Raw genomic sequence first — 22403 nt, forward strand, 5'->3', positions numbered from 1 at the left:
TTTAAATCAAATAGCAGCCCTTTGTGTAGCTTTAGTTGTTCAGTTCAGTCACTAATAAGTTTGTGTGAGTCCGCAGGACGCTGACGGACCTGCTGAAGCAGCAGGGCAGCGAGGCGAGCTCGATGGAGAACGCCGCGGCTGGATCGCCCAGCGGAGGGAGAGCCAACGGCGTCTCAGCCAGGATGCCACGCAGCAGGAGTGGTGAGTGCAGAACCGCCGTCTGGAGGCATCAGTTCACAAATCCAACCTTCAGTTTAAAGTTATCGTATGTTTTCCAGGCATACAACACCACTTTATAGCACAATCAGCACAAAATGCTGTATGTGTCAAATATGACATCGCGATTTAACACCTTGAAATAGGGCCTTTGTCTCTTTAAAAACTTTTGCTCTTTCTGAAACTCCGCCTTCAGGAAGTCCTCACAACATGGCTCCTCTATTAACCCTTTAACAACATTTCTACCAACGTTGCACAGAGAAGTAACTCCTTTCATGAGCTCAGCTGATGAGCAGATCCACCCGGTGTTTGCTAATCGCTGCCGGCTAGTCTGAAGGAACCTGCATGAAAGAATCAAGGAAACACTCCATGTATTTCTTTAATAACATTATAACATGATGGAAAGCTTAAAAACTGATATTACATAATACCGCCTCTTTAACTACATTTATGCATAGGTGTGTGGGTGGGCGTGTGTGTAGGACTTTACTTCAAGAAACAAAATCAACATTGATACAATTATTGAGACTCCCATGAATTTCTTAAATAAATGTAGCTGAATCATTTCTGTTTTAATTTCATTATATTAAGTCCTCACATTTTTACAGTGTTCACTGTCTAAGTGAATTTTTAATTGGTAATATTTTGCTACAAGACTCATTTTTTTAGCTAGAAAAGAAAAACAAGGTAACATAGTCAAATCTGCTAGAATGCAACTACCCATAATCAGACTAATAATTTAAAGGATTAAATCAACGTTAAATGTGACAATCTGAGTTTATCTTGCCACCATGCATAAAGAGGATAATGGTAATGTTAAGGGTTTCCATAACAACCATTTATTTTAGGGTGTTTTTCTGTACATTTTCAAACAATGTTTATTATTGTGAAGGCTCAGCTCAATTCAATTCAGAAATACTTTATTGACCCCAAAGGAAACTTGCTGGTGATGGACGTAATGCAATCTGTATCTATGGGTAAAAAAGAAAAAAAGTACTGCAAAGGTTAGGAGAAGTTTTTTTGTTGTTTTTTTTTGTATTTGCACAGTCATTTTTAATAAATAAATATATATTGGAAAGCAGGCAGCACAACTTTAGAGGAGCTCATTAAGCTGCTTTTCCTGGAAATAACTAAACAAATCCCCGCTGTCGTGTTGGGGTTTTTTTTACAGTCTGCCTGCACAACGAGCTCCTCCACTGCTCACAGTGTGACACCGTGTGAGGAATTAAACATGTCAGCCCTGAACATCTGGGGTTTCATGAAAAAACACCCACGTTATTGTTAGGTTACAGAAAACACACATTGTGGCTAAAGTATTGTTTTTTGATGGAACTACTGCTGTTTATTCCGAATATCTGATTTCTGTCAAATCTGTCAAAACTGAGGTGGAACTTCAGATAGTTAAGATAAAATTAATCCCAAGTAGGGTTAGGGCGATTAAGTTTCTTTAAAAAAAAAACCCAATATCTTCCTGTTTCTTTTAGAAAAGATAAACAAAAGACTGTTTTTCTTCTTTTTAAAAGAGGTAAACAATCTTCAGAATCAGGCTGTGCAACAAAAATAATCACTTTAATGAAAATAAACAAACGTATTATTTTATTGTATACATCTACAGAGATTATATGCACTTCTGTTATTCCTGATTTAATATTTGTAAAATGGATTAAAAGTTCAGACCCTGAGCATGTTTGTCTGTTAGTATTGAACTCCATAATCATCATGTTAATGTAATCAAGCTGAGCTCCATTAGGCAGCTTGTCTTTTCTTATATTTGACTCAGACGCAGGTTAGCTTTGTGCTCAATCAACACATCATTCATGCATATGTGACACATTTTAATAACCCACTTTAATGTACTTTATCAAGACTTGATATCCTGATAATGTGATGAATCAACACAAAGCAGTAAGTTAACTTTTTTAATGAATAAGAAGCTGAAAAGTGTGGTATGCACTTGTTTTCAGTCTTCTTGACTTAGTTCTTTATTGAAACCATTCGTCCTGCAATTACAGCAGTTTTTTGTTTTTGTTTTGTTTTTCCTGAAACGCAAAACATATTTTTCTGGTAATTATGTTGAAAAACCCAGTCGACAAAATTAGGGAAAGTTTTGCACCATTAAAGAAGCAGAATTAGATAAAATCGACTTTTTTGGGCTATACATCATGTTATAATGTTATTCCCAGATGAAAAACACACCTGGAGTGTTGCCTTGAGTCTTCCATGCATGTTTGAGGAGTTATTTAATCTCCATGGCAACCATTCAGCAGTGCAAAACGCCTGGTTGGACCTAGCACCGCCTAATGAGAGGTGCAGTTTCCAAACTTCTGAGATTCCTTCTCACAGAGCAGGAGACTCCCCAGTTCAGCTCCTTCAGACTAGCCTGTAGCAATTAGCAAACGCCTGGTGGAACTGAGCATCAGAAGAGCTCATTATAGGAGCTACTTCTCAGAGCAACGCTGGTAAAAATGTTGTTAAGGGTTAATAGAGGAGCCATGTTGTGATGACTTCCTGTTGGTGGAGTTTTTAAAGAGACAGAGGCTCAATTGCAAATCGTTAAATCACAAAGCAAAATTTCTTTTAAATCATATTTGATATATGTATATATATAACTGAAGTTAACATAGTGTGCTGTAAAATTGCTCAATGTTCCATGGAAAACACTTAATGCTGCCCCTTTAAGACAAAATTTGCTTCATCATATGAGGTTTTCTTTATAAATTAAAAAGTTAGTAATGGGAATATTGCCTTAACAGTAACTATAACACCTAGTGATCTACATATGTTGTTGTTTTTTTGGGGGGGGGGGGGTGCTTTGTTTTTTTCTTTCAGCCATATTCAGAACACCTCAGTGTTTACAATGAATCACCCAGTCTGTCCTAGATCTTCACTATTTCCTCTCTCCACTCCAAAGTTTGCATCAGGTGCACAAATGTTTCTGTAGCATTTTAGGATAATAAGGTTTTGGTTTAAAAAAAACAAAAAAACTGAGCCACAGGACGGAGCTGAGTCCAGCGGAACAGCATTGGATTTTCCATTACAGATGAGTCAACAGACAAAGCGTTGGAAAAAAAAAGTTCTGCTCATTAGACATAGTGACTGAACCCATTTGGACTGATCGGTGTTTCTGTGAGAGCGACTGCAGCTGATCTCTGTGACCCAACGCTGATTTTATAAATATGGAGACAGAAACTAATCACGTTGTCATGGGAAATGAAAGCAGGAGGAAAGGAAAAAAAAGTCTATGTGTCATTAAAGTCTCTCGTTTTCAGGGATGCATCCACACAGAGGCCATTTTGTTCGCCTGTGCTAACAGCTAATGCAGTTAGCGGAGGATAATCAATAGCTTAATTTCCTACATGGTTCCACTTGAAAAGCAACATGAAGACAAACATCCAGGCGCTGCTGTTTGACGTTCTGATGGCATATTTAAGACACTAGACCAGGGGTTCCCAAAGTGAGGGGTCAGGAGCCCCCAGGGGGTCGAGAGACACCAAGTTGGGGGTCAAAAGATGATTTTCAGATTCCTCATGATGTGACCTCTGAGGTGTATGGAGAGCAAAAATAGGACAAAACTACATGGATAACTACATCATAAGATAATTACATCTTAATTACATTAAGAGGTATATCAAAATATTTAAGTATAGCTTAATGGGATATTTACTGATATGTATCCCATTTAAAAGGTTTATTTAAAAATACTTATTAAACCAACGTAAGTAAAATAATAGAGATATTTCATAAGGCCTACGAGGGGAATAAATTGCGGGTTATTTCGGCACTATACCAGGGACTGATGGCAGGCAGGAAGACATCTACTATGTACATTAAAGAAAAATGGGAGGACGAATTGAAGGAGCACATAAGCGAGGAGAGATGGTTTAATATTTGTAAAATGCAGTGCACGGCCACCTGCTCCCGTGTGTGGAGGGAATTTAATTGGAAAAACATGATTAGATTTTTTATAACACCAAAGATCAGGTCCGGGATGGTATCCAGTTCATAACCATGCTGGAGACTCTGTGGCCAGACTGATGTAGGCCATACACACATATTCTGGTCTTGTCAAAAGCTAACTACATACTGGCATAATGTTAGCCTTATCTTGAAAAACATATTGGGATATGGAATACCCAGATCATGTAAAACACTCTACCTGGGATGCCTCACACACGATATAATTCAAAAGGATGATGAATATCTGTTAAAAATATTACTTTCAGCATCAAGAAAAACCATCACAAAATTATGGTATAGACAAGACCCTCCTGCAGTGGAGCAGTGGCTGAACATTGTGGAAGAGATTTTCGTAATGGAGAAAATCACATATAGACTAAGATTGCAGGAGGACAAGTTTGTTGTTAAATGGGAAAAATGGAGCGACTACAGACGCCAGGAGAATGCCATTCTTGTATCCAGCTAAATATGGACACGGTTGTCCAACATTGTATATGAAGTTGAATGTATTGATACCTCTCCACTGTATGTGTTCAGAAATGTTCAATAAAAAATAAGTATTAAAAAAAACATGCTTGAAAGAATAAAAAAAAAAAATACTTATTACATTAAAAGGAAAATAAGTCAATTTTAAAATGCCCATGATAATGTCTCTCTGTATTTATTTTTTAAATATACAAACATAAAAAACAAATAAATATTTAAGACTTATCACCAAGACGCATACAGTTATATTTATTTACTTAGTTTATTTAAGATTTAGCTATCCAGGTATGTCGATTGAGAATAAATCTCCTTTTTGACAATTTAGTTTAATGACAATATTACTTAAACGTCCATTTTGAAACAGACTGATGTTTTCAAGAATTTATTTCTCCTAATAATTTCTTCTTTCTTAAACTAGAATAGCAGATGATTATATTACATCATGAAATGAAATGATTTCAGACTTACTGTATGTAGGGCTTTAATAGGACACACAGAGATCCTGTCCTTTGAACTCCTGTTTTTAAAACCAGACTTTAACTCATTCTCCTTAATGCATTAAATCTGCCACATTAGTTCCGTTTCATTTTGAAACAAGTTTGACATTGATAGGTATTTTCCTTTCGAACCTAAATAAAAGAAAGAACCACAGACAACGTATATGAATTTTATGTAGAGCTTTTGCAAAAGGAGAAGGCTCTGAGAACTCTTGGGAGAAGGCTCTGAGAACCTTTCCTCCGAGGAATCCACAGAGCATTCTGATCTGCTCTCACAAGGACTCCTGTTTTCATTGTCAAAGAAGAACAGGCAAGGGGCAGTTAGGAAAACAACAGAGGTCGTAAAGCTTCTAACCCAAACATCTAACAACCCAGCTCCAGATGTGATATCTGATCAAAGGTCTGAGCCCGGTTCAAATCTCGGTCAGTACTGTCAAGAAAACAAAATACGACTGCTCACAGGTAGTTACTAAATTAGGAGGTATTCTTGTAAAAGGATTTAAGGTCTGAGAAACTTAGTGTTATCTATTTCTCATAAAGTTGAACCGACAGTAGTGACCTCCAGGTCATTTAAAGAAGAGAACACTTTAAACAGAAAATCACAAAGATCTATAGACTTAATGTGAACTAGAGTAAGAATAAAATGATAATACCAAAAAATCTCTAACAGACATGTCAGAGGAGTCACAGATCTCTGAAGCTGCATCCGTGAAGACTCGCATTAGCAATCTGTGCCTGTTCTAATCTCTGTACGGGAGGCAAATATTTGGACTGAAAACCTCCAGCTAGCATGACTCAGTGCTGGAAAGAGGCTGGAAGCGAAATGAAGTGACCTAAATATGAAAAGACAACTGCAGAAGTAGAGTGACCCAGTACTAAGTCACACTTGATGACATGAATTTCACCTTTTCCTGCTTTTAAAGCAAGGTTTTTTTTTTTGGCATTACACTCTTTCCTTTATTACTTTCCCCACGGCAGGCACACACACACACACAAAACATATAAAGAAATACTTTTTCCATGGTCTTGAACATTCACTAAAGACCAGTTCAAAGCACGACCACATAATGTCGACCTATATTTTATGTGTTTGTGTATCCGAGTCGGAAACGCGCATGCATCCCAGGGCAACCAAAATTTATTTAAAATTTAACTTATGATAGTCAACTTTGTTTTAGTTAGTTTGTGTTGCGCAATCAGTGTCCTACCTGAAGTAGACTGAGAATAGTATGTAATGCTGAAACGATTGTTGTTGTTTGTTAATCAATCAGTATTCAGGTTGCTACGCTCATCTGTGTCCACTGTGGCTGCTAAAACATCCCACTGATAATCGACCACTTCGTGCTTCATTTTCATAAGCTCATCATTTCACAATATGTTTGGATTAGCCAGATGCAGTAGCAGAAAATGTACATGATTATTAAATATTTCAGCAACTGGCTAAGAGAAAAACACAAAAATTGAGCACACTTAATTGTTGTAAAACAAGCTTTTGTTTTTCTAAATGCTGACCAATCGGCTTCCATTCCATAATACAGACCAGCTGGTTGGATATGCGGCTCGTTGACGACGACGCTGTCCTCTTTGTCTTTGATAAGAATGCAGTTTGCTCCACGGTCACTAGATATGTTTCCATCCACTTGTAGAGCAAATTTTGAGCAAACTTTTAAAATGTCTCAAAAAAAAAAAAAAAAGAGAGAAAATGCTAATTAGGCTTGTTTCCATCTACTGGTTTGGAGCGAATCAACCAGGCTATGCAAGGTGTAATATCACCGGATGTTGACCCTGGAATAAACAGGAAGTAGAGGATACAGGTTAGCATGGAGTCCTCCTCCCCGAGTTGTTGAAGGTTTGGACTTTGAAATGTCTGAGTTTTGTGCCTCTACTGAGGTGCAGACCCACCAATGGATGGAAAAGTCAAAACTTATTCAGCAAATGTGTCTCCATCTCCTCTTTAGCACATTGACTCTTTTTCGGAAAAGCCAAAAGCCACGTCAAGCGAGCGAAATTCAGGAAGTTATTCCACATCTCAACCTTTTCTAATGCGATGACTCAGAATCCACATTAGACTCAGCAATTGACTCTTGAGGTGAGGGCCTCGTCTGCAGAGGTGAATTTTTATATTCAGGTTCTTATAAGTAAGCAAAAACAGAAATATTAAAATCGGCTTGGTGTAGTTTACATCACCTTTATAAATCATTCATATCCCTTGAATATTTCCTAATTTTTCCCACGTTTCCTGAGTCGCCCGGTGCTGCTGACAAACTGCAAACCAGGGATGTCCAAAGTGCGGCCAGAGGGCCATTTGCAGCACCTGCACTGATTTTGTGTGGCCCATGACTGCAGTTAAAACATGATGCTAATTAGCCAACTAACACAGGGCAGCATTACAATGGAAAATATTTGGTACGACACAAATGTTTGCTGCTTAATAACCACACTTTCTTGCATTCTCTTTAATTTCACAGAACAGTGCACCCCATTCATTTGCAGCAAATAGCAGAAAATCACCAATACTTAGAAAAAAAAACAATAAACAAAACAGAACAACCACTTACCCTTTCTTTCAGTTACCCCCTGTCTCTTTCTCTGTGCTCATGATTTCCCCTCTGTTTCTCTCTTATGTCAGCCTATAAAGTCCTTAGCATTCATAAGTTGCTGCTCTTACGCATATTTCTCCATCCTTCCCAGCTGTGACAGGATCAGATGCCGTCTGAAACTGTCTTCAAAGCCATGCTGTTTTATCTTTTTTTTTAATGTGTGCACACATTTAAACATCTGACCTTGATTAAAAAAAAGCATATCAATACACTTGATCATTTTGTCCTGTCAGCTGAACACACAAGCTAGTGTGCTGATTAAACAGAGACATAAAAATTCAGCAGATCTTGTGAGTCTCAAATGACCTGGATAGTTAAGTGTCCCTGTGAGCATCCATGAGTGCTGTGCATGTGTTTATCCATCCCTGCGGCGGACACCAAGTGCGCCGGGTGCATCAGTGGGCTTCATTAATGCTAAAAGCCGGAGCTTTACTCCCTCACCCGTTTGTTCCATTGTTCATTAACCTCGGTTCCTTCGGCACGAGGCCGGTTGGCCATCTGGGATGTACCACTGCCTCAAAGTCACCAGCCTCATAGTAAAAAGCTAACCTGAGCTCCTTATTATACAGTATGTTGGTGTCACATTGTATTACAGTAAACTCTGTCAAAAGAAAGACCATGTCAGTCCTTCTAATATCTGACGCTTGCAGAAATTGTAAGCCAACCATTTTTCTTGATAAAATTTACGAGTCGCAGGTGAGCAGCATAGGCATGTCAGCCTAACCAAGGCTACCGCTAGTGCAATAGAGTTAGCTTTAGTTAACGATAGCCAAGGCTAACAATAGCCTATTTAAGGTTAACATATGCATATCCAAGGCTTAACGTAAGCCTATACTATGCTTGTTGTCATGTCGAATTACAGTAAACTCAATGAAAAGAACACATCAATGCTTCTGATGTTTGACGCTTACAGATATTGTAAGCCAACCATTTTTCTTGATAAAGTTTTCTTTAAAGAAAAAGGTTATGAGTCGCAGGTGACCAGCCTGTGCATGCAAGCTGTCAGCCTAACCAAGACTAATGTTAGCAAATCCCAGGCTAACACTAGTCTATCCAAGACTACACTTGCATGTCAAAGGCTAGCCTATCCAAGGCTAACATTAGCCTATCCAAGACTAACACTAGTCTAGCCTTGGACTAGTGTTAAAAGCCTTTGATATGCAAGGCGACACACATATGCATATAAAAACCTAACATTAGCCTATCCAAGGCTAACAACAGCCTATCCAAAGCTATCACTAGCCTATTAAAGGCTAACATATCCATATCCAAGGCTAACACTAGCCTATACATGCTAATGGACAGGAGAGCAGTTCAGAGCATGACCAATGTAGACATGCTAGTCACTAGTCCTTCTCATTTCTCATTTGCTGGCCGTTCACTTACTGATTATATAATTAATCAGATCAGCAGCTGGCTTTGGAATGGATATAACCTACTGCCATGAGGAAGGATTGGTGGTGTGCAATAGTCATAATTTTGGCCCTTAAACTGCAGCACACTACAACAATCTCTTTCCACGGATCACTTGCAGGTGTATATGTAAATCTGTATTATTGTTGGAATGCGGGTCAAGGCCACACAAAATCATTCTTATGGTCTGAAGTGGGCCCGTCACCCGCACTTTGAACACAGCTGCTCTAAAGGAAAGGAGGAACTGAAACAAACATCACTGCCTTCCAGCATCCCAGCAACATTCTACAGAGACATTGTGTTGATGTTCTGAATTTCACATCCTCTCCCTAAACCTTTTGAACCGCTGCCATCAGGAAAACAGTAACGCAACATCAAAAACAGAACCACCAGACTGCTGCAAAGCTTTCTGCCTCAAGCTGTTTGAATGCTAAGATTATGCGCTGTGTTTAACTGCCCTTATCTCCGATTTTTATACATTCTTTTTATCTTTTTATTATTTTTTTTAATGTTATTATGCTGAATATCCCATAGGAATTCTGTCTCATCTGCTGTGCACTGTTAGTTATACAATAAATAGTCAAGAAAGGTTCTGGTTTGAGTGAAATAAAGACCTGAAAACACAGCAGTCAATATGTTTACACTGCTGTGATGTTTTTCACTTTGTTCTGTCCTCATTTTCCCATGAAAAATGTTGCCATGAAAACACATAAAAAATTTTATGTTTGGCATTAGTTAGCATGTATTTTACTGATGAAACTTTATCAAGACTGGAGTTGAGGTTGCTGCAGAAACAGGTGAAGAAATTATAGAAAAAACGACGGCTCGTTAGGGCTACTGTAAATAGAGAAAAGGGGGAGTGAAAAAAACTGAAATTTTGAGATTTCTAGAAAAAGAATCTTGGAAATTTCATAGTTAGAAAAGTTGAAAATTTGGAAGAAAAAACTTTCTAATTCTGAGGTTAATCTCTCAGATTTTCTAGAAAAAAACTCAGAAATCTCTGAGTTTGAAAAGTCAAAAATTTGCAAGAGAAAAATCATAAATTTCCAAGGTGCTCATGCCGCATGCCGCCCTGCGCGGTTGCCAATGTCGCCCATATCAGAAACTGCCACTTAGTGTATATTGTATGTTTTTACTTGTGTGTGTGTGTCTCTTAACAGAACAGTACCAGCTGAATAACGCAGCCTATGGCGCATTTGGACAGGGCCTTCCGCAGCCGCATAATAACCACAGCACACTGGGACTCAACAAGTACGCCTCCCTCAAAGCTGTGGGTACGTGACAAACACCCTCACACTCTCCAAATGATGCTGACTGCAACTGACACAGTAACCTTTACAGTAGTCTTAAGACAGCAGTACAGGACCAGCATAAAGAAGAGGCTGCCTTTCCCTCTGGACAAACCAGGCGTTGATCTTAAAGACTCAACTCTACATGTTCCCCATGGCATCGTTTTTCTACTAATTATCAACGACAGGGATCTAGAATCTTGCTGTTTGTCAAGTAGAAACTCCCCTTTTGGCGAGCACAGTAATTACTCTGTAGAAGAAGTCGTACCATTTTCTGGTTTAAAAAGTCTTGGCAAAAGATTTGCTGCTGTAGTTGCAGAGAAACTGTGGTTTTACAAAGGAGTGCTGAATGTAGATGTTTTTAAAAATGTTTTCTAAAGCACTGAAAGTCTGTTGAAACCAGAGGTTTACATACACTGAATAAAAATGACGTTTTTTTTTCTCACCACCACAGTGATAAAACAGTTGTAATTAGAGGCCGACTGTTGTCCAAATGAAAACGCTTCTACAACACTTTTTCTTCTTTCTTTTTTGAAAGGATGAGCCTGTAGATTCAACTTATGACACGAGACGCTTCAAAATCTGATTTTAAAAATTTCGTCCCATTCAAACAATAATCTAATAAAATAGTAAAAGATGGTACAAAGTTGCTTGAAAAGAAATAAATTAGACTTAGACTTGATCCAGGGTTGACTGTAGAGTGTGGTTCATTTAAATGATCTGTCTCTCCTGCTTTAGAATGACAAATATTCACAGACAATTTTTAGACTTATGATGGGGGGATTTATGAAACTGTACAACACGCATATCTTTAAGTTCATCGTCTCCATTGCACTTTTCAGGAAGTCTGTCCTTCTTGGGCTGCCATACTCTGCCAAGGTCTCAGCAAAAGATGAGTAGAGCTGCTGGCTCACCTTCGGGGCGTACGCCAGTTTAAAAGAGTTGAAAACCCTCTGATCTTCTTCAAACCATTCCTCTCATCTTGACCTTCTTTTTCTTTTCTATTCTTTTTTTTTTTTTTTTTTTTTATTCCAATCCAGACTTCTTTATTTTCTGAAAAAACAAAATCAAACTCTGCTAGAGGAACTAAGCTTTCTTCTCCCCCTAAACAAATTATTTGAAAAGCAGGTGCAGGCAAATCCAGAAACGTGAACCAAAACCTCATTTTTGTGTCGGCAAACAAAAGTTTCGTCTCGTTCCTTATTAAGAAACATACTGAGGGTGAGGAGCCTAAACGCATCACGGATTAAGTGTGATTCAGAGATGGGTGTTCTTCCCAAGACAGACTGCGTTTTCACATGGACGGTACGTTTAGGGCTGCTTCCATATGACTCACGGCTGAAACACACTGTGACAAATTCAACATGACTCCAAAGAATAAACAAGTTTAAAGAGGCCAAATAGAAGAAAAAAAAAAAGGTTTTCCACTGTTGGCCTAATTATCAAATGAAAATTCATTTGTTTCATTTGTTGCAGTTTTTGAAGAATATGGCAAGACTGTAAGAATGTTCTTTCTGTGGGAAAAACTAAGGCTGAGAATAATAAAAAATATATATATAAAAATAAGAACACCATTCTTTATCCCCATAAGGAAAAAAAGACTAAAAATGTACCCAAAAAATTAACCTTGATAGATGATAAACTTAAACAGTTTATCATTAACAGACAATGCTAATAATAAACTGAAACAGTTTCATAATATTTTGACTAGAAGCTTTTTCAATGAGGAGTTGACCTGAAAGTGAAATACTTCTTGTGTTTCCCTCTGCAGCAGAAACCGCTTCCCGTAGCTACTATAAGAGCTTTCCTGTCATGGACTTCTCCAGTTACCAACCCATAGCTCCTCCTGCCTTCCAGCCCTCGCAGCCTAAGGAGAAGTCCTACATCCACCAGCCTCTGCCTGGGCACCGCGACCTCCACACCCCTCTGTCCATCTCCATCCCGTCCAACCACCTGGAGCACTCTCGCCTCCCCAAGACCACCACGCACCCGTTCATCTCCAACTCGGCCTTCAAAGCCTGGGAACCGGCCGGCCGCCACGTCCATAGGAAGACCTCCGCTCCGGCGCACACCTCCTCCTCTCTGCATGGCTCCACCCGAAGACACGGCTACTCAACGCGGCGGCAGCAGAGCATAGAGAACCTGCAAGAAGTGGCTAACCTGTCCTACGGAGGTATGTACGGAGGGGGAGGAGGAAGCGGAGGAGGAGGCGGAGGGCAGGGTCGCCACGGCCAATGCCAGCACACTTCTCAACCCTCATACTACAACCACACCAGGCCGAAGAGCTACTCCACCCACAGCGCCACCGAGGTGACTGTCTGAGTGTTTCAGTGAGAGTGACCTACCGCAATGCTAAACTCAAGAAAAACTTTGGAGCGAGCCAGGTACTGCACTTCCTCACAGTCCAACATGACCGGGGGTTAAGCAAGGACACGCCTTCCAATGTACACGATAAAAGCAAGAGCTCAGATTTTCAATGTGTGGAAAAAAAACCAGGAGACGGACTCATTGCTACTCATGAAGGTCTCACTCTAGAAGATGGGTTAAAAACACGCTTAGGCTCCTCTCTGCTCCATGGGGCTTGTAGATGTTTAACCGCTGCAGTTTTACTGTGTCACAGGATTACGGTTGATCAAGCCCTGTAGAGATCCGGTCTGGAGGAAACTAATGTTTCTCTGTTTATATTTTAGAACTCTGAGCTTGGTTTTGTCCACAAACATGGTTTTATTTTTAATGCTTTGGTTTTAATATGGATGTCGGAGGAGCAAATTCCAAACTTCTGTTAGCCTAGTAAAGGTTCTGGTAACTAGCCCGGATATTAGACCAAAAACCAACTAGTCACACTGTAATTAGTTCCTTTAATCAAAAAAAAAAGAAGAGCCACATTTTAGGGAACTTATATCATGGTTTCTTGCCTGGAGTAAACATAGTGAATCAGTAACACTGCTATGCTACATGGCAGAGTTGGGAGTAGACGGAGTTAGCTAACTCCAGCGGCGTTAGCTGCCTGGCTAACCAGCTGATCATATTAAGTCCGGGGTTAAACAATGAGTGCTCATTTTACCAGAGTCTGGTACGGCCCAGAACTTTGACACAAAAAACACAGAAACACTCAGTATATTTTCATAACAGAAGAGGAAAAGGCTTATTTTAGCATTTGTCATTGTTTTTTAATCAAATGTGCTAATTACATCAACATAAACCATGATACAGAAATATGTATCTCATCCAATGGGAGAAGCATATAAAATAAAACATTGGCTTACTATAACTGCTTTTTGTTCCTGTATTTATAATAATGCAATCAGGTTTGTCAAGCAAATTATTTGAAAAGCTAGCATACAAGCTAATATTACCACTAGTCTTTTTGCTAACTTGTTTGTCCAAAGAAATTCTAACTATCTGAGAAACTGGACAGCTTTGTCATTAATAGTAGTTCTTAAAGACAAATTTCATTCTTAAAATAAAAGTAGTCTCAAGGTAGTTGAAGTAAAAAAACGTTTATTTCATAAATAGTTACATAGTAAATTATAGTTAGCCTCTGTACAAACTGGTCTATGTTTTGGGATTATGTATATAAAACTGCTCCTTTGAGTTTTATAATTCAAACATGTTTATTTTAGGCATTTTCAATAAATATAGGGAGCAATAGAATAAAGAATCATGCAGCGCCTTGCAAAAGTATTTATTCCACCTGAATTATGTCATATTTAGTCACATAATCACAGCCTTCAATGTCATTTACGTGGTTTTATGTAATAGAACAACATAAAGGGTACAGTTGGAAGGAAATATTACATGTCTTTTTTAAATGTATATATATATATTTGTTTTTTTTTTTACAAATAAGAATATAAAAAGTGAGTTTTTGGCCACTTTACACAGACACCCCAAAATAAAATCCTGCAGTCAACTCCCCTGAGAGGTCCTCTTTAGTTTCCAATTTCAGAATAAATCCCAAAAAAAAAAAAAAAGTTTTCTGTTTCCAGATGAACAAAGCTGGTAGAAACGGCCCAGAAGACCTGCAGATTCAAAACTTCAGAGTGTGAATACTTCTGCAAGGCATTGAAGTGACGACTCCCTTTAACCATTTTTTCTTTTTTTTTCTTTCATATATCTTTTGTTGCACTGTTAAAAAAACACAAAAATAGTAATAAAACGGTCAAATATACATTGATTCTTTAACTTAATAAATGCAAACAACTATTTTTTTTTGTTCAAATAGTGCAGAGGTTTATGCAGCAAAGAAGTTAGCCCCATCTTTGCTTTATGGGGCTGACTTCCGTCAAATTTTCACTTCATTCATGACCTTGAGTTAAAAAAAGTAAAAGAAATCAGTGTGAAAGATAACGTTTCAGTCAGTAAAAAGAGCATTTTCCAAAATGTCCGACTTGTCTAGTAAATAAAAAGAGCGTCCTGGAGTGATTGGAAGAAGTTTAGATTCTTTAGTGACGATTAAGAAGTTTGAAAATCTGTTCGTTCAATGAGGACAGTTTGTTTGAAACTGTGTTGCTTATGGTTTAGGGAGAATAAAAAATACGTCTCGGTTTATTGTACAGCTAAAGAGTTTCGTTCACTTTTCTCTCGGTCTACCTCCATCCGTTGCCCTTTTCCTGGATTTTCCACGATGAAACACACTTTCCTTTCTCTGCCATCAGGCCAAGCGAACATGGACAGCTTCCCCTGGGTCACATTAACTCGATGGTGAGGACAATTCCACCGTCATGTCAGCTTCTATCAGCCTCCATCCCAACAGGAGAGGGGCTGGGGAAACAGCGAAGGAGCCAGAGGCTAAGACTCTTTAGAAAAATGAGATAAAGGAGGTAGAGAGTAGAGGAAAATAGAAAAACAAAACGTACATTGCTACATGTTTTCCTTCCTCGGAGAGGGAAAGGAAAGGAAGTCAGTGCAGATCTGGGTCTTTCACTCCTGAACTGTCTGAGTCATAACTCCGAGTGTGTAGATGCCTGTGTGTGATTTCTGACCCGCGGGTTATTATGGCAGGGGAATTTATTGAGGCACTTCCAGGCCTGGAGGATTTGACATCTTTTATTTGATGTGGCCTGGATTTCAAAGGACGTTGTACACAGCTGCAGCTGTTGCTAGGTTCACACAGCAGCTAATGGAATCCCTCGACTGGACTTCACGGCGGACGAAACCCGCAGGAACCGTTGCGGTGTTCGGCGCATCCATCCAGGAATGCTTCCCATTAGATTCGGTAGCGAGATTTCTGTTGTTTTTCTGGCAGATTTTCATTTTGTTTTTTTGTTTCATTTTGTAACACGGTGAAGCTTTGGCGTGGGTTCTGAGTTTTTGGAATTAGGTAAAAACAATTCAGGTGAGACGCGACATGACAAAAGAGTCTGAATTGTTAATTATCAACTCCTGGTTAAGACGTTGAAAGAGGATTAGAACGAATTGTTCTGCTATTGCAGCAGCATAATCTCACTGAAATATTTAGAAAAAATCCAACCGTTGATGTAAATTCATTAATTTATTTCCATAAATGATCATTTTTAGAAATATCACTTGGGGTCACTAAGTCTTCACGACAGCCATACAATGCCAACCAACCTACCATCACAAACATAAACACAGAGTTTACTGAAAAAGTGAACTGGGACTGGGTGCCAGCATGGACACTGTTTTGTTCTAAGCTGAGCCAACCGGATTTACAAGTACTTTATAACTATAGCGTAGCTGGTAATTGAAGATGTTAGCAAAATCTAACTCGGTAAAGATGTTCCCAGGGGCTTGCTTTTTAATAAACAAAAACAGAAAAACTGTTAGCAACTGAACCAAATAAACAAGGCAGCCATTTTTCAAGATGAAAAACTGCTAAACACATAAAAATATTAGCAGAAGCTAACCCTAAACTACTAAACACAGAAATACTAGCAGAAGCTAACCCTAAACTACTAAACACAGAAATACTAGCAGAAGCTAACCCTAAACTACTAAACACAGAAATACTAGCAGAAGCTAACCCTAAACTACTAAACACAGAAATACTAGCAGAAGCTAACCCTAAACTACTAAACACAGAAATACTAGCAGAAGCTAACCCTAAACTACTAAACACAGAAATACTAGCGGAAGCTAACGCTAAACTGCCAAACCCTCAAAAATATTAGTAGTAGATGAAGTTGATCTCTTAAATACATTAAAAAATGATCGATAGCTAACGCTAACCATTAAGACGACTGTCATTCTGTCTGTCGCACGTCTTCATCTCCTTGCAGTTGACGACTGGAGTCACATGTGGTATGTGAGAAATATTAAAGGACATAATCTGACTTTAAAAACAGTAATAACATGTATCCAAAAGATGTCTCAACATTCTGAGGATTAAAAAAGGGAAATATCTTTAGTAATCCTTATTGGCCTAAACCCAGAAACGATTCGCCTGATTTATTGGCTAAGACCCAGTGCATGTTTCAACGTGGATCTATTCTTGTCCAAACTGAAATCCAGATCCTGTTTCATTCCACACATCGTCCAATCAGAAACTCACCTTTATCTTCATGGTTCAAAACAGCTTACTGCAGGTTTGAAGTATTTTCAAAAACTCCTATATTCCAGTATTTGTTTGTTTGTTTATTTGGTTGCTTTTTACCACTAGATGTAATCACTGGAGTATTAATAAGTGCTGTGACAGAAAATAAATCAAACTCTTGTTTATCTCTCTCTGCACCCCATTTTTCTGAGCATCGATGCAGGAGTTCTCACTGTCTGTGTTTGCTGGTCGTTATTAACGCTCTAAAAATGGTCCCTGGTCTTAGCATCCTTCCCAGTTTCAGGGAGAAAATGTTTTCTATCACTGTAAAAAAAATAAATAAATAAAAAACATTTTTGTATCTGCTTTGGTAAACTAATTAACCTGTTGTGTGTTTATAAAAAATATCTTTACCATGTGTGTAGACGATCTCTTTTATGCACACTGTTCTTTGTTGTTTGAGGAAGTGCATCAAATTAGAACAATCCTGCTGTCTATTTATAATCACTGTTTATGTAAAGGTTTTCCTTTCTTTTATAAGGGCTGTAAACATGTAGCTGTAACTGCAGTAACATTATTCCATGTCAGGCTCAGAATGACTGTTCATTGATGAGTGGTGCAGCTTTCATTATGTGCAATTTTGTGAAAGATAAAAATATTTATAGGACAGAGGAAAACGGGACAAATGTAAACGGGATCCTTAAAGTTCCTGTTCAAAATGACAGACAGAGCTGCAGAAGATCCATATTTGCATCCGTTTTTGTGAACTTGCAGGCTTTTACCATGTGAAAGCTTCCTTCCAAGACTTTGAAACTAATCTACAGTAGCATAATTAAAAGAAATACATGACAGATAAATGTTATTTATACTTATATAAATGCAAAACATCAATACAGCACATTGGTGTGACAATATGCAGAAAAGGGTGCATATATGTTGTATTCATCTGTACTTCTTACAACCAATTTATACCCAAAATGTTCTTTATAAGACTTTGTTTAGAAATGGATGCCACTTTTAAAGATGAAATAGTAAAGACTGTATAACATGTGTGAGGCTTTGTCTACTTTATTTTTATGTTAAATGTTTTAAAAAGGTTTTGGTGAGAGGTTATAACTCGTTAATATCGTGCTTTCTATTGTATTAGGTACCATGATGCACTGAAATACGCATTTACAATATAATCCCTGATGCAAGTCAACGCGTTCCTACATTTTAAATTTGACTATGTGGAGCCATCTTGTGGTTGTTCTTCGTACTACATGGACACAAAATTCACGTAATGCAGTGAAACTGAATGTTTTTCTCAACAACATAAAAGGAAGACAGAGAGCTTTTAGCAGAGACTTTAATAGTTCAGAATCAGAGCTTCATTTTCAAACATTTAACAAAACCCGTATTGTGAAAGAGGAACTTAGGATCATTTTAGACTAATATGTTTCACTTACACAACTTCACACTTAAAATTGGGATTAATAACGACATTTAAATAAGGTAAAACATGTAAATTAAAGCCAGTTTTTTTTTTCTTTGCCCTTACATCCTTCTGTAGGTATTGTTTACTTAATCTTTAATCTTTTTTTTTTTTCATTTACAGTGACCTGCACACAATTTATAGTCATAATCGAAGATTTAAATCTATGATTAGGATCTAAACAAGAGTCCAAAGGAAAAAACTACTTCAGATGAACTTGATGTTGTCTCAACACCATTGATAAGGCCTCTTTGTACAAATACCTAATTCTGGTACTTAGTGCATAAAAACAGTCTGTGCCAGTAATAAAAATCCAAATGTAGCAAATCAGAGGTATGTAGCTGATTGGTCCAGGAGTTTTCAGAAAAAACAAAAACGATGTTACTAAATGACATGAGGTTCAAATAGGTTTGTTTTTTTAAAGTGCTTTTTAAATACATTTTAAAGATACCTTAAAATTGGTAAAAACGGGTTTCCTAGACAACGTTATAAAAAGCCAGCAGAACAGTTTTGACTAAGCTATTTTCCCCAGTGAGCGCAACCCTTGCATTTGAGCTTTTTATTAATAAAAATAAAATAAGTAAAGAGCTTCATAGACTTTTAATTTATACTTATCAGCAGCTAAAAAAACAAACTGTCCCCATAAACTCTAAAGGGAAACCTTTAGATAAAGTCGATTTTTTAAAAATGTTTCTTCGCAATGTGTTTAAGCTACGTATCTAGCTAGCTATGTAGCTAGATGACATCAGCTACATACTGTAGTTGTGTAGCTATGCTAGCTAGGTTTTTTTAACATTTTATTTTAGCTAGACATCTATGATGCAGACAGTTGTCAGCTGTCACCCATTTAGAGACGGACAGAAAAAGACCAACATTTAGTAAGAACAGAAGCTTTGTACTGCACTTGAAAGATAAATCCTGTTTACAGATTAAGTTCAGTACATGGCAAGAATTTGTTTTATAAAATCGTCGCACCGTTAATAGTTTTTGATGTTAAAACCTCTACCTAACAAAGCACCTTAAGGAAATGCTCGACAAATCTCATCTTTAATGGGACGATTTCAAAACTGCTCTACAGCAGAAAACAGATTTTTGGCTGAGCAAGTGGAAGTAAGTTTATGAACAAAAGCTAAATTAGAGTGATTATTTTTTTTGTCCACAGGCTTAGTTTGCTGGTATTCCTTGCAATGCATTTACATGCAGAAACCAACCTTGATGGTGATTTTTAAAAAACGTAAGAGTAAAGGGCCCCAATGATGGCAGCTTAGCTGTAAATGTGACTGGTAGCAGAGGTTGCTGGCACAAAGGTTACCAAGTGCATTCTTCTGTATGCATGGCTTTATTTATCGCTGTCCAGTGATGTTTCCTCCTGGATTTATGGCCAATGAGTCCAAGAGCGGGCGGAGGTCCTGGCCAAACGGACTGCAAAATGAACGCAGGGAGAGGGACACTGAAGTCAAAACGTATCAACAAATCATTCGCTTAGAGAAATATACAGTGCCTCTTGATTTTTTTCATTTCACAAAATGCAAACTTTAATGTATTTTACTGGGATTTTCTGGGACAACAAGTCCACGATAGCTCTGGAGGAGGTAAAGGGACGCACAGCTCGGGTAGAACAATCCGTTTAAAGTTAGAGTTTGTTAAAAAGAAGGACCAGAAGTTCCACTGTTGTTGGCTTTTGCTTCAGCACATTGTTTGAGATGAGGAAATCACCACTTCACTACTTTAATCGCCTACTTTCATTTTGCTCTTTATATCACAGTGTGTTCATGTGCTAGAACGGCCCAAAGTCCAAACCCAAATCTGATTCAGCATCTGTGACAAGATTCAAAAGCTTAACGTTCACAGACGCTCTCCAACGGCAAGGAATGTTAAGTTGCGACAGCAATCTCCGACAAAATTAGACAAGGTTTACCCAGAGAGGTGGAGGTGAAAACTTACGTGGAGAGTATTTCAGATGGAAGGTCTGTGATGTACGACGGGATCGTTTTGCCGGTGAGGAACTGAGCCACGTCGTTACTGAAGGTGTTGCAGTTGTGCTCAAACAGGTTGTACTTGTCGCCTCTTCGCAGCGAGAGAATGAAGAGGAGAAACGAGTTTCGTATTTTGGGGAAATTGTAACGAGAAGTAAAAATGAATCATTTAATTAATAAATTAACACAAAAAATATTTTTCAGAACAGCTTTACTAAAAGTCATCCAGTAAAATTACTTACTTGTCCAAAACAGTGGCGTCCTATTAGAATACACGTCTCTTAATAAATATGTTACACGGTAGAGTTTCTGTAAAGATTGATAATCGGCCAAGAAACTGCAATTGGTGCACCCCTAGGCTCATGAAAGCCCAGAGCACGATGATGCCCCACCGGGTTCCCTTTGGTGACTGGCGGGGTTGTTTTGTGAAAAACGCACCATTTGGAATCTTGGCCTAAAACATCCAGCTTTGTCACTTCAGATCAAAAATACATTCTCGCGCGAGGTTTCATGAGATTTCAGGCAAGTCTGGATGTTTTCTTTGAGAGGAAGGAAATATGCAACCCTTATTAAGTCCAGATTAATGGAGAATCTAGCAGATTATTATTATTCCTGCAATGCTTCTTCAACGTAGCATTTAGCCGCTTTATCACATTCAGTCTCGTCTTTTCATCAAGGTTGGAGAAATTATTGCTTTTGTCCCCTATTTTCTCCTGCCTTCACTCTGCCATGGTGTGATAATGCAGATAATGCTGTGGAGTCATTTTGTACCCTTCTCCTGACTGATACCTCTGAAATTTGTGGCTTTGGCTAACAGATTCAAATGAGAAGATTTGTGAACAGACTGGCAGATGTAAACTAAGAAAGCTGCTTCAACAAGACGGATTAAAGGGCGTCCAATCAGGTTATCACGGGTTTTTTCTATGTCGTTTTCCTATTTCAACCAGATTGAAGTCCACTGTGTACTTAAATGTCTGCCGCTACGTCTTTACCTGTACTCTGACTCAGCCAGCGAGTCCAGATACTCCAAAAACAAATCTTCATTCACCTCGGTGTAACCCAAATCCACTATTGAGTTCGGCCGGCCCAGTACGGTGCCACACTGAGAGAAAGGAGAAAACACATTTCAAACGTTTAGTGGACGCCGTGCTGGGAAACGAACACAAGTTACTCGAACCACTACTGAAAATATGGAGATGATTCTTACAGGTGGGCAGTGGGCGATTCCTCCTCCACCAAAGAAAAACTCTTTTCCGTGGACCACAACACCTGTGTGCCTGGGGGGGAAAGAAGAGGCAAAAAAACCACGTATTGTTACCAAAATTAAAGCTGGATAACAAGCTGTCATTCAAGAAATCTACTCACCATATTCCGTCTACCTGTCTTCCTGTGAAGATGAACACATACAGTATGTCAGCAATATATAAGGTTATAGCTTTAGGCTCATTCTCGATAGTTTTCAGCGTATTTCAGAACGAGGAAGAAAGTCACAAACGTACCTAGGAAAACAGAACTCAGCTGGCGAGCCATTCCCCTGGACATGTCGTAAACGAACAGTTGCACCGGGAATGAAGGGTTGTTTTGGGCCATGGTGGAACAAGGAGTCTTTTCCAACGGAAACCAACGGCGAAGTTGCCCGACTGACTCGACAAAAGTTGAACTACGGCTAGCTAGCTAGCAACAGAAAACAAAAAGTGGAAACAGTGTTATAGAAATAACGACGAGGTAAAGACTTATCTTTGAAAAAAGAAAAAAAACAGGAAAATTCAGTCAAGTCCAGCCTGAGGTTGATGGGCGAAGACAGTTAGAGCTGTGTCACTGTCTTAATGTAATCATAACATGACTGTCAAAAAGTGCCTCCGCATTCTGTACGATAAACTCCGCCCCCTTCATTGTGATTGGTCAATATATTGACTCCTCAGCAGAGACGCCAATGAGAACCGAGTCTTCTTTAACGTGAATGGAAGGCTGACAGTGCCAAAATATGATACCCCCATAT

General features: G+C 38.6%; 2 protein-coding genes and 1 long non-coding RNA gene across 3 annotated transcripts in view; 1 reads left to right on the forward strand and 2 right to left on the reverse strand.

The window, feature by feature from the left end:
• Nucleotides 1-18610, forward strand: part of shisa8b (shisa family member 8b) — a 36111-nt gene extending 17501 nt beyond the window's left edge. Inside the window, exons 3-5 of the mRNA XM_028029224.1 lie at nt 77-201; nt 10330-10443; nt 12230-18610. Coding sequence (XP_027885025.1) covers nt 77-201; nt 10330-10443; nt 12230-12780 — 790 coding nt within the window. The 3' untranslated portion in view covers nt 12781-18610. The remainder of the gene's footprint in view (nt 1-76; nt 202-10329; nt 10444-12229) is intronic.
• Nucleotides 6487-7508, reverse strand: LOC114151811 (uncharacterized). Its single transcript, XR_003597020.1, has 2 exons — nt 7059-7508; nt 6487-6941 (listed from the first exon to the last, which is right to left on the reverse strand). It is a non-coding gene; the product is annotated as an uncharacterized LOC114151811 (long non-coding RNA).
• Nucleotides 18496-22288, reverse strand: LOC114151809 (desumoylating isopeptidase 1-like). The gene is made up of 6 exons (XM_028029231.1): nt 21904-22288; nt 21770-21791; nt 21612-21681; nt 21397-21506; nt 20373-20495; nt 18496-19850 (listed from the first exon to the last, which is right to left on the reverse strand). The coding sequence occupies exons 1-6, from the start codon at nt 21992-21994 to the stop codon at nt 19772-19774; spliced, it is 495 nt and encodes a 164-aa protein (XP_027885032.1). The 5' UTR covers nt 21995-22288; the 3' UTR covers nt 18496-19771.
• Between the last annotated feature and the right edge of the window lie 115 nt (nt 22289-22403).

Source organism: Xiphophorus couchianus, chromosome 10 (assembly GCF_001444195.1).
Source record: "Xiphophorus couchianus chromosome 10, X_couchianus-1.0, whole genome shotgun sequence".
Classification (NCBI taxonomy): Eukaryota; Metazoa; Chordata; class Actinopteri; order Cyprinodontiformes; family Poeciliidae; genus Xiphophorus; species Xiphophorus couchianus.